The sequence below is a fragment of the Sorex araneus genome, chromosome X, assembly GCF_027595985.1.
Source record: "Sorex araneus isolate mSorAra2 chromosome X, mSorAra2.pri, whole genome shotgun sequence".
Lineage (NCBI taxonomy): Eukaryota > Metazoa > Chordata > Mammalia > Eulipotyphla > Soricidae > Sorex > Sorex araneus.
In genome coordinates this window covers 157,295,692-157,317,382 of record NC_073313.1, presented here as the reverse complement: position 1 = coordinate 157,317,382, position 21,691 = coordinate 157,295,692, and the positions used below count along the sequence as shown (strand labels likewise).

The window sequence follows — 21,691 nt, the reverse complement described above, 5'->3', positions numbered from 1 at the left end:
CCGGTGGGGCCGTGTGACACGCGCAGCCGCGTCCGTGGAACGGCTGCCTTGGCGGCCGGCCCGGGCCTGCAGAGCCACTTGCTGGGGGCGGCAGCCCCTGGCCTGGGCCGAGTCTGGGTACCAGACACCTCCCTGGCCTGTCGGGGCTGCTCTGAGAGTCGCCAATCAGGGTGGCCCCTCTGGAGGCGGGGCCATGCACGCCCACGGGGTGGGGGGCTGCTCGGGGAGGCGGAGCACTTGGGGTGACCGTGAACCCCTAGGTGGGTGCATCCAGGCGCCCACCCTCGGGCCCTGGGCCATGCAGGGGGCGGCCCAATCAGGGTGGTGCTGGCGCTTGGGGGGGCAGCCCCTCCTCTGGCAGCCTCGGGGGCTGCGGGGAAAAGCCCCAGGGTGTCCCTGCTGGCGTCCGGGCCCCTCCTCCCGCTGCCCTGCTCCGCCCAGCTCCGTGGCTCCCTGACCCTGTTCCTCGCCTCCAACCCAGGAGGCTCATCCCGCCTGCGGCCCCCGGGCCTGTCAGGGGCCTCGGGGCACGGCTCGACTCGCCCCTCCTGGGGGCCCGGGGTGGGGCTCGTCTTGACATTGGTGGTATTCAGGTGGCCGTGGGGTCAGCCTGGAGGGGGTGGGGAAGGCAGAGCCAGGGCTCCCCAGGGTTGGGGGCAGGCACTGTGGCCGTAGATGGCCAGAGCAGAGCAGGGAGGGGGCTGGGGAGGTCTGCAGGCCCCACCCCCACCATTTCCCACTGGGGTCACAGGGATTCTCACCTCGCACCCCACAAGCCGCTAGGCAGTGGACGTATGGCCCCTGGTGCCATGCTGTGGACGTGCGCCCCTTGCGCCTGTGCGGTGGAAGTGCGTCCCCTGATGGCCATGCTGTTGAAGTGCATATCCTGCTGTCCATGCAGCGGAAGTGCGTCCCCCGGTGGACTTGCAGTGGAAGTGCAGCCCCTGTTGTCCATGCAGTGGCAGTGCGTCCCCTGGTGGCCATGCAGTGGAAGTGCAGTGGAAGTGCATCCGCTGGTGGACATGCAGCGGAAGTGCATCCCAGGGGTCCTGTGCAGTGCAAGTGCGTCCCCTGGTGGCCATGCAGTGGAAGTGCGTCTGTCCCCAGGGGCCGCTGGTGCAGGGCAGTGGCACCAGGCCCATGGGGTTGTGTCCTCGGCTCCCCTCACTTGCTCTGTCTCTGTTCCCCCCACAGGCCCGCTCCTGAGCCTGCTGTTCCACCCTCCTGGAGCTGCTCCAGGGCGCTGCCTGTCTGGCAGGAGTCCAGTGGTCAGCCAGGGCCCCTCCCCACTGCCGTCTGCGCATGTGCCGGGGGGACCCAGGAGCCCCCATTCTCCCGCACGTCGCCAGCCCTTTCCTGCCGAGGAGAGGGGCGCATGCTGCCATGAGCTCGCAGGGCCACCCAGGTAAGCAGCAGCCCGCGAGGGAGCCGAGGTGTGAGTGTTGTGTGGTGGGGCACTGGAGGGGGATCTGCGGGTTCCGTCCGGGTCGAGGGCTGGGAGAGCCACCTGTGGGAGCTGGGGGAGCGTCAGCTCAGCAGGCGTGCCTGGCTCTGAGCTGAGAGAGGATCTGGCTGCACTTTGGTCCCCACGATCCTGGCAGAGCCTCAGAGCCTGGGCGGTGGCCAGCGGGCTGGGTACTAGTGACCCCGTGCCCCGCATCTGTTCCTGGGAGCCGAGTATCCCTGTCGGATAGTGTCAGGATGTTCTCCGTATGTCACCATGCAGACTTTGGAGCTGCCTGAACCCTTGGGGGCCTGAGGTCCCTGGTTAGATTTAGGTCGGCTTCTGCATAGGGGGATGGAAAGGTGTCCCCAAAGGCCCCCACAGAGGACCGACAGGCCACCTCCCTGGGCTCGGGCTGTCAGGGGAACCTGGTGTCTTCTGCAGGGGCATTGTGGCCTGTTGACTGTTTTCGATGTAATACAGTATACCCATATTCTGTGTAGGTGTAGCATATACACACACTGTAGGAATAGTGTATACACACCATGTAGGTAGATTGCTCATATGCACCCTGTAGGTACGGCTTATACACACACTGTAGATACCTCCACCACGTAGGTACAGGTGTACGTGCACTGTATGGGTTACACACTGTAGTTACAGTGTATGTGGCAGCTTCCTTTGCATGTCCAAGCAATGTGGACTAGAGCACAGGTACAGAGAGCAGGTTCCACGACCAAACAATGGCATACGTGTGCTGACAGCAATAGAGCACGGGTACAGGTAGGATACAGTTAGAGTACAGATGGAAAACCTGTGTGTGCGTGGCTGGATATAGTGTGTGTGCAGATACATGCAGTGTATGTGCAGATACAGTGTGTGTGTGTGTGTGCAGAGAGTATGCAGATATAGTGTGTATGCAAATACAGCATATGTGCAGTGTGTGCAGAGTGTATATGCAGATACAGCATGTGTGCAGAGTGTGTGTAGATACAGTGTGTGTGCAGATCCAATGTATGCGCGCAGAGATTGCAGATACAGTGTGCATACAGGGATAGTGTGTGTGCAGATACAGTGCGAGTGCAGAGATTGCAGATACAGTGTGTGTACAAATATAGTGTATGTGCAGGTACAGCGTGTGTGTGTGCAGAGAGAATGTGTGCGGCACAGTGTATGTGCAGAGATAGTGTGTGCAGATAATGTGTACAGATATAGTGTATGTGCAGGTACACTGTGTGCAGAGTGTGTGCAGAGCTAGTGTGCAGATAGTGTGTGTGCAGATAGTGTGTGTGCAGATAGTGTGTGCCAATACAGTGTGTGTAGAGATAGTGACTGCAGATACAGTGTGCATGCAGAGAGAGTGCAGATAAAGTGTCTGCAGATACAGTGTGTATGCAGAGATAGTGTGCATGTGGGTACAGTGCGTATGGGTACAGTATGTGTATGGGTACAGTGTGTGCAGGTAGAGTGTACGTGTAGGTACAATGTGCTTGCAGGTACAGTGTGCGGGTACAGTATGTGTGCGGGTACAGTATGTGTGTGGGCACAGTATGTGTGTGGGTACAGTGTGTGCGGGTACAGTGTGTGTGTGGGTATAGTATGTGTGAGTACAGTGTGTGTATGTATAGTGTGTGTGTGGGTACAGTATGTCCGGTTACAGTGTGTGGTACGGTGTGTGCGTGTACAGTGTGTGTGTGGGTACAATGTGTGTGGGTATAGTATGTGTGGTACAGTGTACGTGCGGATACAGTGTATGCAGGTACAGGGTGTGTGGGTACAATGTGTATGTACAGTGTGTGTGCAGGCACAGTGTGTGCAGGTACAGTATTGTGCAGGGGTACAGTGTTGGTGTGGGTACAGTGTTTGTGTGGGTGCAGTGCAGCGGGTACAGTGTGTACAGGTACAGTGCGGCAGGTACAGCATGTGCAGGTACTGTGTTTGTGTGGGTACAGTGTGTGCGGGGAAAGTGCGGTGGGTACAGTGTATGTGCAGGTACAGTGTAAGCATGTACAGTGTGTGCGGGTACAGTGTGTGTGGGTACAGTGTGTGTGCGGGTACAGTGCAGCGGGTACAGTGTGTGTGCGGGTACAGTATGTGTGCGGGTATAGTGCAGCGGGTACAGTGTGTGTGCGGGTACAGTGCAGCAGGTACAGTGTGTGTGCGGGTACAGTATGTGTGCGGGTATAGTGCAGCGGGTACAGTGTGTGTGTGGGTACAGTGCAGCAGGTACAGTGTGTGTGCGGGTACAGTATGTGTGCGGGTATAGTGCAGTGGGTACAGTGTGTGTGCGGGTACAGTGTGGCAGGTATAGTGTGGCGGGTACAGTATGTACAGGTACAGTGCAGTAGGTACAGTGTGTGTGCGCTGGTGTAGTGCAGCGGTACAGTGAGGTGGGTATAGTGTGGCGGGTACAGTGTGTGTGCAGGTACAGTGTGGCGGGTAGTGTGTGTGCAGGTACAGTGCAGCAGGTACAGTGTGTGTGCGGGTACAGTGCGGCGGGTACACTGTGTGTGCGGGTACACTGTGCAGGTACAGTGCGGCGGGTACAGTGTGTGTGGGTACAGTGTGTGTGCGCGGGTACAGTGTGGCGGGTACAGTGTGGCGGGTACAGTGTGTGTGTGGGTACAGTGTGGGCGGGTACAGTGTGTGCGGGTACAGTGTGTGTGCGGGTACAGTATGGCGGGTACAGTGTGTGCAGGTAAAGTGCGGCGGGTACCGTGTGTGCAGGTACCATGTATGCAGGTACTGTGTGGGGCAGGTCCCGGAGGTTCATGTGGGCGGGGCGACCATCTCAGGTGTGGCTGCCGGACGCTCACGGCCCCTGCCCACCCGGAGACAGCTCCCTGTGTCCATCGTGCCTCACGGGGGCCGGGAGCCCCGGGCGTCTGTGGGCTGGTCCTGTGTGGTGGTCGGTGGCTCGTGACCGAGTGTGTCACTCTCTGCAGCCCCGCCGCCCCCGCCCCTGCACGGCCTGTTCCCGAGACCCCCGCCTGCTGTCTGGGGGCCGTGTGCTGCTTCCCACTGCCCCGCCTGGCGGCCCTACCCTTCCTGCCTGGGGTCCGGGCCGGGTGCTGTCCTCTTGAGGCCATGAGGGCCCCACCCCTGCCCTTTGCGGAGAGGGACTCGGCTTTACCCAGCTGTGTGATGGGAGATCCTCGGGGCTCATCGCCCCGCCCTGGGCCCTGCTCCCGGGACCCCCGTCACCCGCAGCGTGGCCGGCTGTGCCTTGGCAGCCACACGGCCGCTCCCTGAAGCGCCCTGCGCTGGCCTCAGTGCCGGCCTCAGAGCAGGGCGTGGCCTGCGCTCTGCATTTATGGCTGAGCTTGCCCTGCCAGGCCCTGCCTCTGACGTCAGAGACTTAACTGTTGGGCGTTTATTGCTCTGGGGAAACTGTTGATGATGGGAACGGCCGGGGGAGGCCTGGCTCGGGAGCCTGGAAGAATCCGCCTTTGAGAGTAAGAAATCTGAAGAGGCTGCTGGTCTTGTGCCTGCCTGGACCTCGCTGTCCGGGGTGGGGGCTTGGCCTGCTGGGGGCGCCAGGGGCTGTGGGGGCACCGGCCTTGTGGATGGACTCTCGGGGGTGTGGGGATTCAGGCCTACGGGGGTGGGGGACTCGGGGCAGTGTCGGGGCTCGGGCCCGCCTGGCTGGGGTATGTGGGGGTACATGGACCCGTTGGAGCGGGCAGTCACTCGGTTCCAGTCCTGCCCATTGCCCTAGGCCGCACCCCCGTGTCCGTCTGTCCCACTTACATGGGCCTCCTCAGGGAGCCGTGGGACCTTCTGGGCTGCTCAGACCAAGGTGCTCAGGTGCTCCCGCGTCTGCGCCGATGTGCTACACCCAGCGCCCCAGCTGCGAGGCTGTCTCTGGGCGCATCCTGTCCTGAGGCCGCCAGGCTGGGGGGCGGCGGGCCGGAGCCCCTGGTGGGAGTCACTGGCTCGCGGGGAGCAGGGGAGAGCCCCACGGCCGCTGAGGCACGGGGTCTGGAGCAGCAGAGGGAGCGAGCCGAGACCCCGAGCCGGGCCCGCGCCTCCTCAGGTCCCGTGCCTCCCCCAGTCCCTGCCACCAGTGCCCGGCGCAATCAGACGCCGTTTGTCTGGGGCTCTCGCAGACAGAGCCGCTTCTCTTTCAGCCTTTTTTCTTTTTTTTCAAATCCTCAAATTGTGTTTTGTCTTTGCGGAATCACAAATGCCCGCTGCTCCTGGAGAGCAGGGAGGCGCGCGTCAGGCGGCGCATTGACGGTCTGTTTGGGCAATTCTCGCGCGTTCTCTCGCAGTCGGTGGAGTATTTGCATTTTCTGTCCTTGTTTTCAAAGCCCCATTGTAGAAATGCAAGCGTCTGAGCTGGAGATGATGAATGCTGGATGATTAATGATATTGAAATGAAGCGCGAACTCCCGGTGTGTATCTGACACAGAGCACCCTCGCAGGAGAGTCATCAGGCGCCATTGACGGGGCAGAGCCGTGGGGCGGGTGGGGGTGGGTGGGCGCAGAGTGGCCCAGTCTCGGGGGAGCGGCGGCCCGTGCGGCAGCGTCTGTGTGAGCCGTGCTCTCGGCTCTGTCCCGCCCGGCCTGAGCCTGGTGCTGGGACCCACGTCCCGCTTTGCACGAGACGCTCAGGCTGCCGTGGGGTGTCCTCGCCCCCAGGGCCCATGTCGGGCCTGGCTCTGCACCCAGGGGGCCGTGGCTTCCTGCAGCGGAGTGGGATGGGCAGGGAGGCCCAGAGGGGATCTAGGTTTGGGCTTTGAGCTGAACTGGGCAGCTGGTCGGGTGCCTGCCCGGGGGAGGTGGCCTCTTCCGGGGTGGGCGGGTTGCCAGCAGAAGTGGGTCCTGGGCTGGAGCAGGAGGATCATGTTGTCAGAGCCTGTCCGCCTATCTGTCCATCTGCCTACCCTCCTTCTGGTGGCTCTGTGCTTGCTGGTTTCCGCCATGGGTGTCGATCGCCTCTGTGCTCCCGGCATGCGCCTGGTCCCCTCACCCGTGCTGAGAGCCGCGCGTGAGCCGCCCCGTCTCTGGATACTCGGCACTTCCCTTCCAGCCAGGGTGGCCGTGTCCAGTCCCTGCCCACGCCTCGTCCTGCCCCGGCCCCGCGCTCCCGTCCATGTGCGGGCAGCAGGTGTCCCGATGGTCTTGGCCGGCGCCGCTGCTGTTCCTGGGACACACCCCGTGGCCCACGTGGAGCTGACTTAAAAGACACGCGTGAGGCTGGGGTTGAGTTAACTTCATGTTGCAAATCAGCTGCCCGGCTGAATCATGAAAAGTTTCTCCATGGTACGCAGAGCTGCTGTCCACTCGGGGGCGGGTGGGTTCTGGGGTGTCCTGTCCACTCGGGTGTGGGCGGGTTCTGGTGTTCTGTCCACTCGGGTGTGGGCGGGTTCAGGGGTGTCCTGTCCTCTCGACTGTGTGGGCAGGTTCAGGGGTGTCCTGTCATCACTCAGTGTGCGGTCTGGTCCGGTCTGGTCTGGCTTTCGGGCCTGTCCTGGCCTGCTGTCCCGTTGGGACAGTGTCTGCCAGCTTCCTTTGAACCCGTCTATGCTGGTGTCTGGCTGCAGCTCTCCTGCCCATGGGGGTGAAGGCCTGTGCGTCCCCATGAATGTCCCCACTCCCCCCGCATCCTGCCGTGGTGCCGCCTTGGCATCTCCTGGGCCCGGGCGGGCTCCTGTCCCGTTTGCGGGGCCTCGCCCTCGTCTGCCCGCCTCATTGCAGCCTCCGTGTGGGGTCAGGGTTTCCATGCTGCCGCTGTGCTTTCGTCTTTGTCTCTTGCATGCAGAAGTTGATGTCGGCCTCTGTCTGCGTGCCGGTTGCACTGTGTGTGCACAGTGTCAGCACGGGAGCATCTGAGAGGGCCGGGGGCTGGGGAGCCCGAGTGGTGGACGCTTCGCAGTTCGGCTTCCAGGAGACTCAGGCATGTTCCTGAGGGGAGTAGCAATGAGCACATGTGGCGTGTGCACAGAGTGCGAGAAACGTCACCCAGTGCAGTGAAGAGCAGGAGGCTGGAGGTCAGAAAGGGTCACTGCGCAGTCCCTGGTCCTGCCCAGGGCAGAGGTGTCTGGGTGCAGCTCTGGCCCTGCTTCTCCAGCAAGCGGTCACACCATGCCAGTGGCAAGCCCGGCATTTGCGGGGCGGACAGGAGGGGCAGAGCTGGCCAGGCGTGGGCGATTCCCCCATCTGCCCGTTTTCATTGCCCGTGTCCGTTTGCGGGGGGTACGTGAACAGTCTCTGTCAGGTGAGTGTGGTTTTGTCTGTCCTTGGTCTGTGGCGTTTTCCTCTCGAGCAGGTGTTAAAGTACTTGCTTGATCCATGTGATACTGGATCCTTTTCAGTCCCTAAAATGGCACTTGCGTGTCTCAAATTGGTTAGGTATTATCGTGCATCTTATAATTGTTTCCTCTTGATTAATGTGACAAATTTTTCTTAATAAATAACTTAGTTAGAATGCATCTTATTCTTAGACAATTTATATTCGGCTGTCACTTTGTGGTGGGAGCAGGTGTTTGGGGCATGCCTGCTGGAGCCCGGGCTGACTCCTGGCGGGGCTCTGGGGACCAGCATGCTGGAGCCGTTCCCAGGTCAGCGGCACGCGGGACAAGCAGTGAGCCTGCGGCTGTATTGCTCTGGCCTGCCTTAGCTTCGTTTTTCCATCTGAATTTGTGTGAGATTTCCCTTTGATTTTCTCTGTTCGGCTCCCGTTTGGGTTCTGCTGGTCTCTTGAAGGCAGTGAGGCGTCCCCTCGAACCCTGTGGTTGGCAGTTGGCACTGACCACGTGGGCTTAAATTCCCATTTCAAAGTGTCAAACCAGGGACCAGAGAGATAGTACAGTGTTGGGATGCTTACTTTGTATGCTGCCAACCCAGGTTCAATCCCTGGCATCCCGCATGGCCCCCCAATCAGCACCTAACAAAAACAAACAGAAAAATTCATATGCAAACTCAAAACAACAAAAAGAAGCACCTACTATGGGTGGGGGAGTGATGAGAGATAGAATGGTGCAGAGGCACTTGCCTTGCATGCGGCTGATTGATTCCCAGCATCCCGTCTGGTCCTCTGAGCCCTGCCAAGAGTAGCTCCTGGGCACAGAGCCACCTGCACCCTGCAGGTGTAGCCCCAAACCAAAACCAAAATAAAAGTGTAGAATCCAGCTTCATCAGGTGGTACAGAAAGGGGCCGTGGAGACAGGGTGGGGCTGCCAGGCCCGACCCATGCATGCCTGGGTGCAGTTTGGAGCCTGAGCACTGTCCCAGGTGCAGTCTGGAGCCCTGAGTACTGCCCAGGGTGGTCCTATAGTGGGTCCCTGGTGGATGCCCAGTGCCTGAACAGGGCCTGAACAGTGCTGCCTCCCGGGGCCTTAGCACTGCCCTGTTGCCCGGGTATTGCCAGAAACGGCTCCTGACATCCCGAGGTGTTGGGTTGAGCCTGCCGAGTCTGTGAGGGTCTGGTCCCAGGGGGCCACTGAGCTCCTCTGCTGTCCTTGTGGTTTCTAGGATCGGGTGTCACCACTCCACTCACCTTGGCGCTGGGCTGGGGGTTGCCTCGCGTCTCCTCAGCCAGTCTGGGCTCTTCATTTTTCCTTCACTCTTCTTTGCCTGGATACGGTCATTGGCATTTTAAAAGCATCTCCTGGTTTTCTTCCTTCTTTTGCATTGGGTTAGAAAAATCAGTTTCTACTCTGACAGTTCCCACCTTTCAGGCTGGGTTTACTTCAGGCTTTTCACGGGTTGAGATGAGGTAAGTATTGACTTTCCAGGGTCTCTTGTCCCTCGGGCACCTGAGGTTTGATTGTCACTCACGTGACCCACACTGGCTTCAGGTCATTCAGAGTCACTTGTCATTAAGACTCACTTAGAAGAATCTCTAGTTTCCCTTTTTATTTCTTCTCTGACCTGTGGGTGAATCTAAAAGTAGATTTCAGCTATTTGTGAATTTCTTAGTAATTTACTTTTATTATCGATTTCCGGTGTAATTTTACTTGGTGGAAACCGCGCAATCTCATTCAGAGTTTGGAAACTTATGTGAGTGTTGCTTTATCGCTGCCTGTTCCGCGCTGAAGGGCTGTTGGAGACCGTCCACGCAGCGCTGCCCGGGTTGCCTGTCGTTGGCGCTTCCTGCCTTCCCTCAGCCGCCAGGGGCATCCCCACTTGCCCGCTCTGATGACGGGCGGTGCTCTTCCACCATTTGGTTCTGCAGGTTTTCACTTTCGGTGTTGTTTTTTTTTGCGGGGTGGGGGTGCCCAGAGGGGCTGGGGTCCTGTCAGTGACGCTCCCCTGCCAAGCACTGGGCGTGGCCTAGCTCACCGGCCCTCTTCGCGAGCGGCTGCAAGTGGGGTGGCTGCAAGCTGACGCCCAGTGACGCTCAGGGACACCCAGTGACGCCCAGTGACAGTGATGCTCAGTGACACCAGTGACGCTCAGTGACGCTCAGTGACGCCAGTGACGCCCAGTGACACTCAGTGACGCTCAGTGACGCCAGTGATGCTCAGTGACTCCCAGTGACGCTCAGTGACGCCCAGTGACACTCAGTGACTACCAGTGACGCTCAGTGACACCAGTGACTCCCAGTGGTGCTCAGTGACGCCCAGTGACACTCAGTGCCCGCCTCCGGACTCACCTTGTTCCTTGGTCTCGGCTGCCCCGGTGCGCGGAGGGCTGGGAATTGTTCCCGCCCCGCCCCACGCCCCCATGTTTGCCGGCAGGGGGTTCCCTGCAGGGCTGCTCGCGGCCTGACCCGCCTCCTGGTCCATCGGCCGGACTCTCCCCACCATGCTCCGGCCTTCCGGCCTGGAGCTTGCTGGAGCCCGGAGAGGGGCGAGGCTGTAGGGGCGTGGTCATGAGGGGCGGGGCCGTGAGGACTGTGGGGGCGTGGTCATGAGGGGCGGGCCGTGGGAGCATGGTGCCTCAGGCTCTTGGCAGGGCCTCCCGACCCCGCAAACCTCTTCCCACCAGTTCCTGCCTTGCTGGATGCCCTGCTGTCCCCCTGTCCTCCTGCCCTCTTCCCCTCCTCCCTTCCCCCTCTCCTCCCCTCCTCCCCTCCTGCCCTCCCGCCCTCTGCCCTCCCACCCACCTCCCCTCTTGCCTCCTCCCCTCCTCCCCTCCTCCCTTCCTGCCCTCCTCCCCTCTTGTCCCTGCCCTCCTCCCCTCCTCCCCTCCTGCCCCCGCCCCTCCTTCCATCCTTCCCTCCTCCCCTCCCGCCCTCCTCCTCTCTTGCCCCCTCCCCTCCTCCCCTCCTGCCCTTTGCCCTCCCACCCTCCTCCCCTCCTCCTCTCCTGCCCCCTGCCCTCCTCCCTTCTCCCATCCTCCCCTCCTGCCCCCTGCCCTCCTGCCCCCTGCCCTCCTCCCTTCTCCCATCCTCCCCTCCTCCCCTCATGCTCTCCTCCCCTCATGTCCTCTGTGCAGCCTGGTCCTGCGGTGGCCTAGCTGGGCTGCGTGGGCTCGGCAGGGAGATGCCCCTTCTCTGTGCGGCGCTGTGCTCGGGAGCGTCCCCCCCCAGGGCCGAGGGAGTCCCTGGACAGTGCGGTCTGCTGACCAGGGCCTGAGCCACCGGTGCCCTTTCAAGGTGCAGACGCCCTGCGCGCCCCGAGACGGTGCTGGAAGTGGGTCCCACCGTCGCAGGAACACCACCTTTGTTTTCCAGAACCTTCTATCAGGGCGCGAACAGAGCCTGTCTCTGAGTGCGTGGGGTGCGCTCTGGGAGCTGTGGGGGTGGCGGGGTGCCCTTCCTCGTCCCCCTGCAGCCGGGGGTCTGCGCACTCGCCTCCCAGTGCAGCGCCCACCCTGGTTTTGGGGTGCGACGGCCAGTGCCAGGCCTGGGCATCACCCCAGGGTGTCTCTGGGGCGGGGGTGGGTAGGCGAGATGCTGTCACCTGTCCCGGGGCCGCCTCTGTGCCCATGGCTTAGGGTGGGGCTCTTGGGGTGGCCCCAGCGCCCCCGAAGAGAGCGGGCGGCCGAGTGCCCGGACCCTCGGTCTCTCAGGCACAGGAGGTCCCTCTGCGGGCTGCATGCCCGCCCCACTCAGCAGCGGGTGGCACCGTCTGTACCTGGGCCGGCGCCGGGGGCTTGCCTTGCAGCTCAGCGGGCCTGGGGCAGGGCGGGCCCTCTCGTGGCCCCGCTCTCATGCCCGTCCTGGGGTGAGGAGGGGGCTCCCGCCAGGGCAGAGCTTCCCGCCCTCCCCATCTGGTCTGACGGGAGCTTCAGAGCCCTGGGTGTGGGCGGGGCAGCTGCCTGGTGGGGGGTCTCCGCCTGGGGGGGGGCACCCCCGCCGTGGAGCTCAGCTTTCACCCAGCCACGGGCTGCCTCGGAGCCGCAGCCGCCCTGATTAGCCTCTGGCCGGGGCTCTGGCGCTCTTGCGTCAGTAACCCGTCACGGCCCGCCCGCCCGGGCGAGACATAAACAGCAGAGCCGGCTGCGCCGTGGGCCCAGCCAGCGCTGGCCGCCCTGAGCCGCGGCCGGGCTCCAGGTGACGCTGCCAGGCGTGCGGCGCCCATGACGCAGCCGGGCTCGGGCTCGGCACATTCTGCTCCGGGGGCCGTGCCAGGTCCGTCCCAGCGCCCCCCTGGGCTCCTCGGCGGGGCGGCTCTGCCCCTGCTCCCCGCCCACCCCACCCCGGCCCTGCCGACTCCTGTTCCCGTGCTCCCCAGTGCTCCCCGGAACCTGCCTTCCCGACCGGAGAGCTGGCGTGCAGGAGCCGGGCAGCCCTGGACGGGGCGAGGCCACCATCTGACCCTCCCTGTGGCCCCCGGCCCCACCCACCCCGGGAGTGCCCTTCTGGGGGCTTTCTGCCCCTGGGCCAGGGGGCAGGACTGTGGCCGCGGTGGGCATGGTCTGCACGGAGATGCGGGCGGGGGTGGGAGTGGCCAGGTCGCGGGCAGCAGTGGGCAGAGCTGGCCTGGCCTTGGGCCTCCCCTGAGCGAGGGGGTGGGGCTGCCCGGGGTGTCCAGTCCGGGTTCTGACCTGAGGCTCCGCTGGCCGGCGGGGAGGTAGAGGCAGAGCTGGACTAGGGCTGCCCTGGGGACCCCAAACCATCAGCCCGGGGGGTTGTTCCTCCCCTGCTGCCTCAGCGGGCCCCTGCCTCGGGCTTCTCGGGGCCCTGAGCCCCCGGGCGCTCGTCTCGGTGTGGGCGCCTGCCCGAGTGCTCGGGAAACAGCGGGACCCCCGCAGAGGCCAGTGCAGGTGCGCAGGTCAGTAGGGGGCGCCTCTGTGTCCTCACCCCTGCCCGGCTGGAAGGCCACCTGCTCTGACTGCGGCGTGGACACCGCCCCCACCCCCAGTGGGCTGCCCCGTCTGGGCCCTGCTCGCTTTCCGAGTGTCCACGCCTCCTAGCCCGGGCCGGCCCTTGGCTGTCCTCCCACAGGGCAGTCGTGGGCAGCGCCTGCGCCACGGTCACGTAGGGACAGTCTCCGCTCCGCGGAGCCAGCCTGTCCCCGCGCTGTGCTGCGTCTCACGGCGGGGCCCCCGGAGCGCCTGTCCGGGCTGGGAACCTGCTAGACTGTTCTGGCAGCGGTGGCGAGTGGTGCCCGCTCCACACCCCGCCCACCCTCAGCTCCCGCGGGGGCGGCAGGCGGGGCACAGGTGGCGTCTGGCGGGCCTGTTTGCGTTCCCGTGACTAACACGCCGAGCAGCTCTGGGCCGTGGGCCGGGTTTCTGCTTCCTCCGGGGAGCGTCTGCTCAGGTCCGCGGCCGGTTTCGGCTGCGGGTGCTGGTGGGGTCACCTTGGCTGTCCTGAGGGCCGGGCCCGGGCTCCGTCCAGCCTTGCGCTCTGCCTGGACGTGTCTCCCCGGTGGCATTCGTGCCGTGTGCTCACCGTGCGGCCTCCAGTGCTCCCAGCTTTCCCTGGCAGTTCTGTGACCGTGGCTCTCCCGTGGCGTGAGCTCGGCCCCTGTGCTGTCTGAGTGGCCGGCAGTGCCCTGAGCCGTGATTCTGGGTCAGAACTGGCGTTTCTTTGGCCCATCTGGCCCCAAGTTAGCGCAGGAAACATGGGGCCACTCCTGGTGGTCCTCGGGGCCTACCAGGCCACAGCCCACGTGCTCTCGGGCCACGTGGTGCCCTCGCTGCTGAGCACGTGCTGTGCCGCCTCGTCACGTCTGCCCTGGGCCTGGACACGTGGGCAGCGGGTGCTGCCGTATCCGCCGGTGGCTTCCTGGGGGCAGGCCCAGTGCGATGAGCTTAGCTCCGCCCTCATGGGGGCTGGGGCCGGGGCCGCTGCCCTGGCTGCCCACACGGAGCCTGGCCTCTGTGTCCAGCCCCCAGTGGCCGGCAGGGACCCACGCGCAGACACAGCCCAGCGCTTCCGGGAACTGGGGTGTCCGGGACCTCGTGTACCTGCCTGCTGATTGAGCTTCGGTGTGGGGGCCACTCGGGGGTGGTGCTCGGGGGACACAGCTCCTGCGTGCAGCGCCCGTGCTCAGTGTGTGCCGTCACGTGTGAGACTCTGCAGAGCCATGTCTCCGCCCGTGTGTCTCTTGGTGGCCTCGGCTCCTTGTGCTGAACCGCGAGGTCGCCTGTCCAGAGCTTCCCGGCGGCCAGAGAGCAGGCTCCTCCGCACCCGACCCTGTCCCCGGCTGGACCCGCTGCCGCCTCCTGCCCGCCGCGGTCCTGGGAGTCAGGCAGGAGACGGTGCCGGCGCTGGGCTGGGCAGAGCCAGCGGCCACGAGGAGACTGGCCCCGTGCATGCAGAGCACACGCACACAGGGCACGGCATGCACGCACAGGGAACATGGCGTGGGTACGTGACGAGCACGCACGGCTTACATGGCCTGCATGCATGCGGTACATGGCGCGCATATATAATGTCTACGCACGGGATACATGATGTGCACGCAGGATGCAGAGCGCGCGCGCGCACACACACACACACACCCAGAGCGCTGCTCTCGCAGCCCCACCCCCAAACCGGTCAGTCCGAGTCACCTGTCCAGTGTCCTGCACGCTCTGCTCGGGGCCGGGCAGCTGTGCCACAGCCCTGCCCCAGAGTCCCCAAGGCCCTGGCCCGTGGCCGCCAGTGAGAAGGTCAATATTTAAATGACACTCAGGGACGCTGCCCAGCTCCAGAAGAGTGTGTCCAAGGGTCTCGCCTGGGACCATCGGCGCTTGTCCATATGCTGTTGACGGGGACACTCAGGACCTCGCCCGTGCTGGGACGGGCTGGCCGGCTCCTGAGCGGGTACACGGCCTCTCCAGCTGGGCGTCTCCTGGCACCCACATGGCTCCTGCTCACAGCGGGGTGCTCCGGGACGGGCTGGGGGACTCGCGAGCCCCCACTGAGGCCAGCGTGCAGGGGTTCCCCCAGCCTTTCTCACGCCCCGCACCCTTTCCTGCCTGTTTATCTGCATGTCACCTATCCTTGATGCCCCTTCGTTCCTGCTCCTGCCTCAGTCCCTTTGCACGGCCCTGGAGGTGCTCTGTGGAGTACGTGCTGGGTTTCCTGGGCCCTGCACCAGCACGCAGAATGTGTGCCTGGCTCTGCCCATGGCCCTGTCACGGCACAGCCTGCGCTCACTGGCTGCCCCTTGGCGAAGCCCCCCACGGTCTGTCCCGCCAGCTGCCAGGACTCCCTGGGTCTGGAAGGCGCCGGGGCTTCCCCGGGCGTCCTGGACCTTAACTTTCCCACTTAACCCTTAGAGGCTGCAGTCTGGGGGCCGGAAACGTGTGAGACCCTGCGGGGAGCTTGTTTGCGCACAGACTACAGGGCCGGGCGCTGCGCCCGCGCGGGAGGCCCCTGTGCTGGGCGGGCGGCCGGAGCCAGGGCAGGGCAGCACTCTGGGCTCTGGAGCCCTTGCGGCTCATGCCTGGGTCTCAGCTCGCCAGCTGGCTCTGCGTGGACGCTCCGTGTCCACTTCTGGGCCTGCGCAGGCCCCTGAGAGCTGACTCACCCCGGCCCGGCCTGGGCTGCACCCCAGCGCTCCCTCCAGGACGGGAAGCTCCTGTATGGGGATGGATCCCGACTCGGCTCCCGCCGCAGCGCCTGTGCCCAACAGCGGCCCTGGCCGGGCCCCTCGGGGAGGTGAGGCGCCTGCCTGCCCCCGCCCAGACCCGCCTGCGGGGGCTGCTGACCGGGCTGGGAGTGTCTGGGCACCCCCGTACACACTCACCGTGCTCACACCCACCTGCACACACTCACCGTGCTCACACTCATGCACACACTCACCGTGCTCACACTCATGCACACACTCACCGTGCTCACACCCACCGCATACACTCACTGTGCTCACACCCACCCACACACACCGTGCTCACACCCACCCTCACACACTGACCGTGCTCACACCCACCCGCACACACTCACCGTGCTCATACTCATGCACACACTGCTCACACCCCTGCACACACTCACCGTGCTCACACTCACGCACACACTGTGCTCACACCCCTTGTACGCACTCACCATGCTCTCACACCCACCTGCACACACTTACCGTGCTCACACTCACGCACACACTGTGCTCACACCCACCTGCACACACCGTGCTCACACTCACCATGCTCACACCCCTCGCACACACTCACCGTGCTCACACTCATGCACACTGTGCTCACACTCACCGTGCTCACACCCACCCGCACACACTCATCGTGCTCACACCCCCGCACATACTCACTGTGCTCACACCTACCCGCACACACCGCGCTCACACTCACCTGCACACACTCACCATGCTCACACCCACCCACAAACAACGTGCTCACACCCACCTGCACACACTCACACCCACACACCATGCTCACACGCACCCGCACACACTGGGCTTATACACACCTGCCCTCCACCCTTTGTTGCTGTTCACCTGGTGACTGCTGAGGCGCTGGCCATGCTGCCCTGGGGTCCCGCACCCCTGGGATCTGTCAGCTTCTCCCCCAGACTCTGAAGGTGGCCGAGGGCCGGGCTCGGGGAGGGGCTGTGCAGGTGCTCTGTGGCTGCCGTGGCCCAGGGCCCCCTCCACACGCCTCTGTTCCGGGCGGCTCCAAGAGACCACAGCTCCGGCCCCTGACACCCCCTGCCGCCTCCCGCCAGCTGTGCTCCCCTCTGCTCTTCCCCTTGGCGACGGGCTGGGCCTGGCTGAGGGGGGCTGCAGGGCTGGTGGTGCCACCCCTGGACAGCAGCATCCGGCAGAGCCAGCTCAGCCGTGGCAGGGCTCTGTGCCACCCCCAGGTGCCAAGGAGGAGGCCCGAGGGGGTGGGCGTGGGCAGGTCCTGGGACCTGCTTCCTGGCAGGGGCATGAGTGGACCCGGCTCCCTGCTGGCCGGCAGGGGCATGAGTGGACCCCGGTTTCCTGCTGGCCAGCAGGGGCGTGAGTAGATCCCGGCTCCTGCTGGCCAGCAGGGGCGTGAGTGGACCCCGGCTCCTGCTGGCCAGCAGGGGCGGCGTGAGTGGACCCCGGCTCCTGCTGGCCAGCAGGGGCGTGAGTGGACCCCGGCTCCTGCTGGCCAGCAGGGGTGTGAGTGGACCCCGGTCTCCTGCTGGCCTGGCCGGCAGGGGTGTGAGTGGACCCCGGTCTCCTGCTGGCCGGCAGGGGCGTGAGTGGACCCCACTGCCTGCTGCCCTGTGCTCACTGGGCAGTTCCAGGACACGCTGTCCCCCCGCCCCCCGCTGGGCAGGCAGAGCCCACGGCTGTCTGCGCAGGGCTCTGGAGGGCTCTGGCGCTCAGAGGGGCTGGCCGGGCCGGGTGCCCACCAGGCGCGTCTCTCGCGAGCAGACCCAGCCCTGGGACTGGCCATGGCAGCGCGAGGCCCGGGCGCGGCGGTCTCTGGGCTGAATGGACCCGCGCCCGCGCCCGCGCCCGCCGCGTCATCTCCCGCTGTGGAATGTGACAGTGCGGCTGAAATAGGAACCAGATGTCCCTGCAGGGGACCGGCGGACGGACGGCGCTGCTCAGGCCCGCGGCCCACGCCCAAGCGGCTGAGCGGACGCTGGAGGTGAGTGGCCATGTCGCGGCCGCGTCCCGGGAGGCGAGGGTCCAGGGAGGGCAGGTGCGGGGCACTCTGAGGGTGCCTGGACACGCCGGCCTCAGAGCACCGCCCAGCGGCGTGCAGGGTGCGGGCTGGGCTTGTCCCTCCGGCTGCTGCCCCGCCCCCACCCCTTTGGACACCTCGCCGACCGGCCCCAGGCCCAGCAGTGTTGGGGCACGCATGCCTCAGGCAGACCCAGGTGGAGGGGGAGCCGGTGGGCCCCGGGGGGGCAGCAGACAGAGTCCCTCGTGACAGCGCGGGCACAGTGGGTCCCCGCTATCCCAGGGAGCCCCGGGCACTCCTGGGGTCAGTGGGCTCAGGGTTGGAAGGTGAGCTCGGGCCTCTCCCTGCCCCCACCCCGTGCCAGGCAGATCCCCGTGCCACCTGGAGCTCTTCCAGAAGGTTCCCCAGTGACCCTGCACCGCTGTTACGGTGCCCCGACCCGTGTGCTGGTGCGGGGGCCGCGTCCCCTTGGCTGGCCGGGTCCTGAGGTGTGGGCAGCTTCCTCGAGCATCTCCGATCTCTGTTCAGTGCCGGGCCAGGGGCACTGCAGTGTGGCACCTGCGGGTGGAGCAGACAGCGCCCCGGACCTCAGACCTCACCTCCCGTCCCCCTGCCCGCGCCTCCAGCACACCCGCACGCCCGCCGGGACCGCTGCCTGTGGGCCTGTCCGTGCGTGCCCGGGTGTGATGCGTGCCCATTTGTGCGTGCCCGTGGGTGCGTGCTCGCGGCCTTCCATGTGTGCATGGTGCCCGTGTATGCATCACATGCCCGTGTGCCCATGTACATGCTCGTGCCCTTACACACCCATGTACCCGTGTGTGCATGCATGTGCATGTGCCCCTGTGTGCATGCACGGCCTTGCAGGCCCGTGTGCGCCCCGCGCCTGCCGTAGCCCCGACACTGAGTGGGACTAGCACACACTCGCCGACCCCAGCTGCAACCCAGCTGAAAGCGAACCCGGCCTCCCCCGCCCCTGCTGGGCACCTCCACATGGACGCAGAGCGCGGCCTTCCGTCCATCTGCGCAGCCCCACACCCAAGCACCCGTGGAGGCAGGTCAGTGCTGGGGGCTCCCCGAAGACCCCCAGCCCCGCCAGGGAGGGGCCTCAGCCCCACCCGCCGTCGCACCACCCCCCCCCCCCACCAGCTGTTCGCTGGGCCCCGGCCGTGGCCTGTCCCTCTCAGGTTACCAGGCTACAGCAGGTGGCATGGGAGAGGCCTGCGGGGGTGCCTGCCCCAGGGGCTTCAGCTCGACCCCACCTGCGCTGGCCAGACTGACCACTCCTACGCCCGCAGGGGCCATGGCCTTGCACTGTCCAGCTGCGTCTGCGCCCCGTCTCAGAGCCTTTGGGGTTCTTGGGCGTGGCTGTGGTGCTGGGGCTCCGAGTGGCCCGGCTGCCAGGACACAGGCCTGCGGGGCGGCTGCTGATCCTGCCAGGCCGCCCGGCTCCAGGTCTGCACGGGCACGTGTGCTGGCGACATCAGCCGGTCAGCCCGAGGGCGGCCTTGCTCGAACATACTCGGACACGGGCTCTCCTGCTGCTGCCCGCCTCTGGTTTCTGTGCTCCCGGCGCCCGAGCCTGCACTTGTCCTGCCCCGGCCTTGCGGGGCCCCCGGGGAGCCCGGGACAGGGGCCGTTGGGGTTCCCTGGCTGGTTCCCCACTGGCCCGCAGGCGCTGCGGGGCCTGGCAGTGGTGGGTGGCGGGACAGGCGCAGGGTCGCAGGGTCCCCGAGGGGCCGTTCTGCTGAGTCTGGGCCTGGGCAGGGGAAAGGTGTCCCCCCGCTGGCGCTGCAGGAGTGGGGCCCAGGTAGCAGAGTCGACCGTGGGGGGAGGGGAGCCCGCCCGGGCCCATGCTTGTGTCTGCCCGGCCACATGTCCCCCATGTTCGGCCACCCCTGTGCCCCGCCCCCTGCCCCCACTCCCTGTCCTGCCCTGCCCACCCGTGCCCACCCCGTGCCCCGCCGCCCGAGCCCTGCCCGCCGCCCTGCACCAGGGCCTGCTGGCTGGCGCCCTGGCTGGGCACGGAAGTGCCCGTGCTGGAAACTCCCGCAGCTCCCGAGTGAGCGAGCCCGGGCGCCAGCATCCTTGCACCTGTCAGGCCCTGGACGCTGTCCTCTGGCCTCCCGCACTGCCCAGCTGCTCTGCGGCCTCTGGCGCCCAGGGACTGCCCCGCCCCCCGCCCCCACCCCGTGTGCCGCGTCGGGATGATCCGGTTTGGTGTTTCTGATGCCTGTCTGGGCGGGGTCTGGGGCGGGTGGCCGCCTCCCCTCAAGCCCAGCAGCTGTGCATCCCCTCCGGTCCCGTCCTGATGGGTGACTCCCCCCCACCCAGCTACCCACCCCCTTCCAGCCTCGGTGCCTCTGCGGGGCCTCTGGCCCTCCGGAGCCTGGTGGACCTGTGGGAAGTTCTGTTTGTTTGGGAGGCAGCCTTCTGTGGGGGAGAGCAGTGTGGCCGGAGCGGTCAGCTTGGCCGTCGGCCAGTGTGGTCTGTAGTCGGTGTGATCAGTGTGGCAGTGTGGTCAGTGCCCCAGCGTGTCCGTCTGTGCGAGCAAAGTGAGCAGTGCAGCTTGTGTGGTTATCATGGCCGGCGTGATTGGTGTGGTCAGTGGCCAGCGTGGTCAGTGTGGCCAGCGTGGTCTGTGTGATCAGTGTGGCCAGCGTGGTTTGTGTGGCCAGCGTGGTCCTCTTGGCCTGCCCAGCCCCAAGGGCCCCCCCCTACGGGAGCTGGAGTCCAGGAAGGGGGTCCAGGGCCACAGCCGGCCAGAGTGGGCCGGAAGCTGCGGCTCTGATCTGGTTGGGCCCAACCCCCTGCCCCAGGACCGCCACAGCAGACTGGCCGCCCCCCCCCCCCCCAGCTGCCAGCGTCTCCAGGAGCCGCAGAAAGGGCAGCTCCCGTGGCCTCCTGACGGGTCTGCCCAGCAGGACCCCAGCTGGACGCGCAGTGGTCCAGGTGTCCGCAGCAGTCGGTCGCCCAGTGCTCAGGGCTCCTGTGGCGCCCGGGAGTTGCCGCCTGGGTGGCTCTGTGCCGCGGACACCGCACCAGCCTGGGCTCCTGCCGGGGCCGCACGCTGGCCTGAGTCTGCAGGGCACGGCCGCTTCCTTAGCTCCTGCTCTGCGCGGGAGGGCCGCCCCTGGGCAGGGTCACCCCCAGCGTGTCGCCAGCCGGTGTCCACGCTGTGGTCGGGCGCAGCACTGCCGGGTTTACTTCTCGAAGCAGCGAGGTGAGAGTGCGTCAGCTCCCGCGCCCGGTGCCCTGGCAGCGTCTGGGCCGCACTTTCATTTGGGAGAAATACCGTGTCGGGGGGGGGGGGTGCACTGCAGACAGCGCCAAGGCAGCCTGGCCCGCCCGCCCGATGGAGCCGTGAGTCCAGCGTGTTCTCATCTGTCGACTCTGAGCACCTCCCGGGTGGGGCCGGCTCCACCTTCTGGACCTTTCTCTCCGGCCGGGGGGTCCACGCGCTGCTGCACTGTCCCCAGCAGACTGGGAAGGACCACGAGGTTGGCCGCCAGGGATGGCCCCGCGCTCAGGGACAGGAGGCGGGAGCAGGTGTGGGAGGTGGGCCAGCGAGGGGCCGGGGACAGCCTGGGGAGCAGCTGAGAGTGGAATGTGAGCAGATGGCCGTGGGCCTGTCGCTCTGCACGCCTGTACGCAGTCAGTCTGCACGCTTGTACACCATTGCTCTTCATGCTCCTACGCGGTCAGTCTACACGCTTGTACGCAGTTGCTCTGCGCCCTTGTGCAGTCAGTCTGCTTGTACATCATTGCCTTGCTTACCTGTACCAGTTTGCATGCTTGATGTCATTGCTCTGCACACTTGTACGCAGTTGATCTGCACACTTGCACACCATTGCTTTGTGTGCTTGTATGCAGTCGGTTTGCATGCTTATATGCCGTTGCTCTGCATGCTTACACGCCATCAGTCTGCATACTTGTGTGCTGTTGCTCTGCACGCCTGTACACAGTTGTCTGCACGCTTGTATGTGGTCAGTCTTCGTACTTGTATGTGGTTGTATGTGGTTTGTGTACACCCCTGTACACCGTCACCGGCAGGCTTCTGGTGGGGGCATTTCTGCTCTGCCTGTCTTTTCGGCCCCTGTGGCCATTCCAGAGGGCGCCTGGGGTCAGGCAAGGAAAAGCCGTGCACGTGTGCCACCAGCTCACGCTTGGAGTCGGCGTCAGCCTGCACTGGTGGCTGGCTGTCCACGTGACACCGCTGGCCCTTGACAGCGCCGAGAACCCAGGGACCCCCGTGCCCTCCTGCTCCTTGGGCTCGCCGGCCCGCCTGTCTCCACCGTCCCCGCGCTGCTGGGA

The 21,691-nt window shown here is 65.2% G+C and overlaps 1 protein-coding gene across 6 annotated transcripts in view; it reads left to right on the top strand.

Moving 5' to 3' along the window:
• Positions 1-21,691, top strand: part of HDAC4 (histone deacetylase 4) — an 89,442-nt gene that overhangs the window by 14,540 nt on the left and 53,211 nt on the right. For 5 of the 6 annotated variants that reach the window (XM_055120693.1, XM_055120696.1, XM_055120694.1 and 2 more), the window contains one exon: positions 1,195-1,405. The exons of the other annotated variant lie outside the window; for it this stretch is intronic. In XM_055120693.1, coding sequence (XP_054976668.1) covers positions 1,303-1,405 — 103 coding nt within the window. In that variant the 5' untranslated portion in view covers positions 1,195-1,302. Of the gene's footprint in view, positions 1-1,194; positions 1,406-21,691 lie in introns of those variants that run through there. 6 annotated transcript variants of the gene reach the window in all.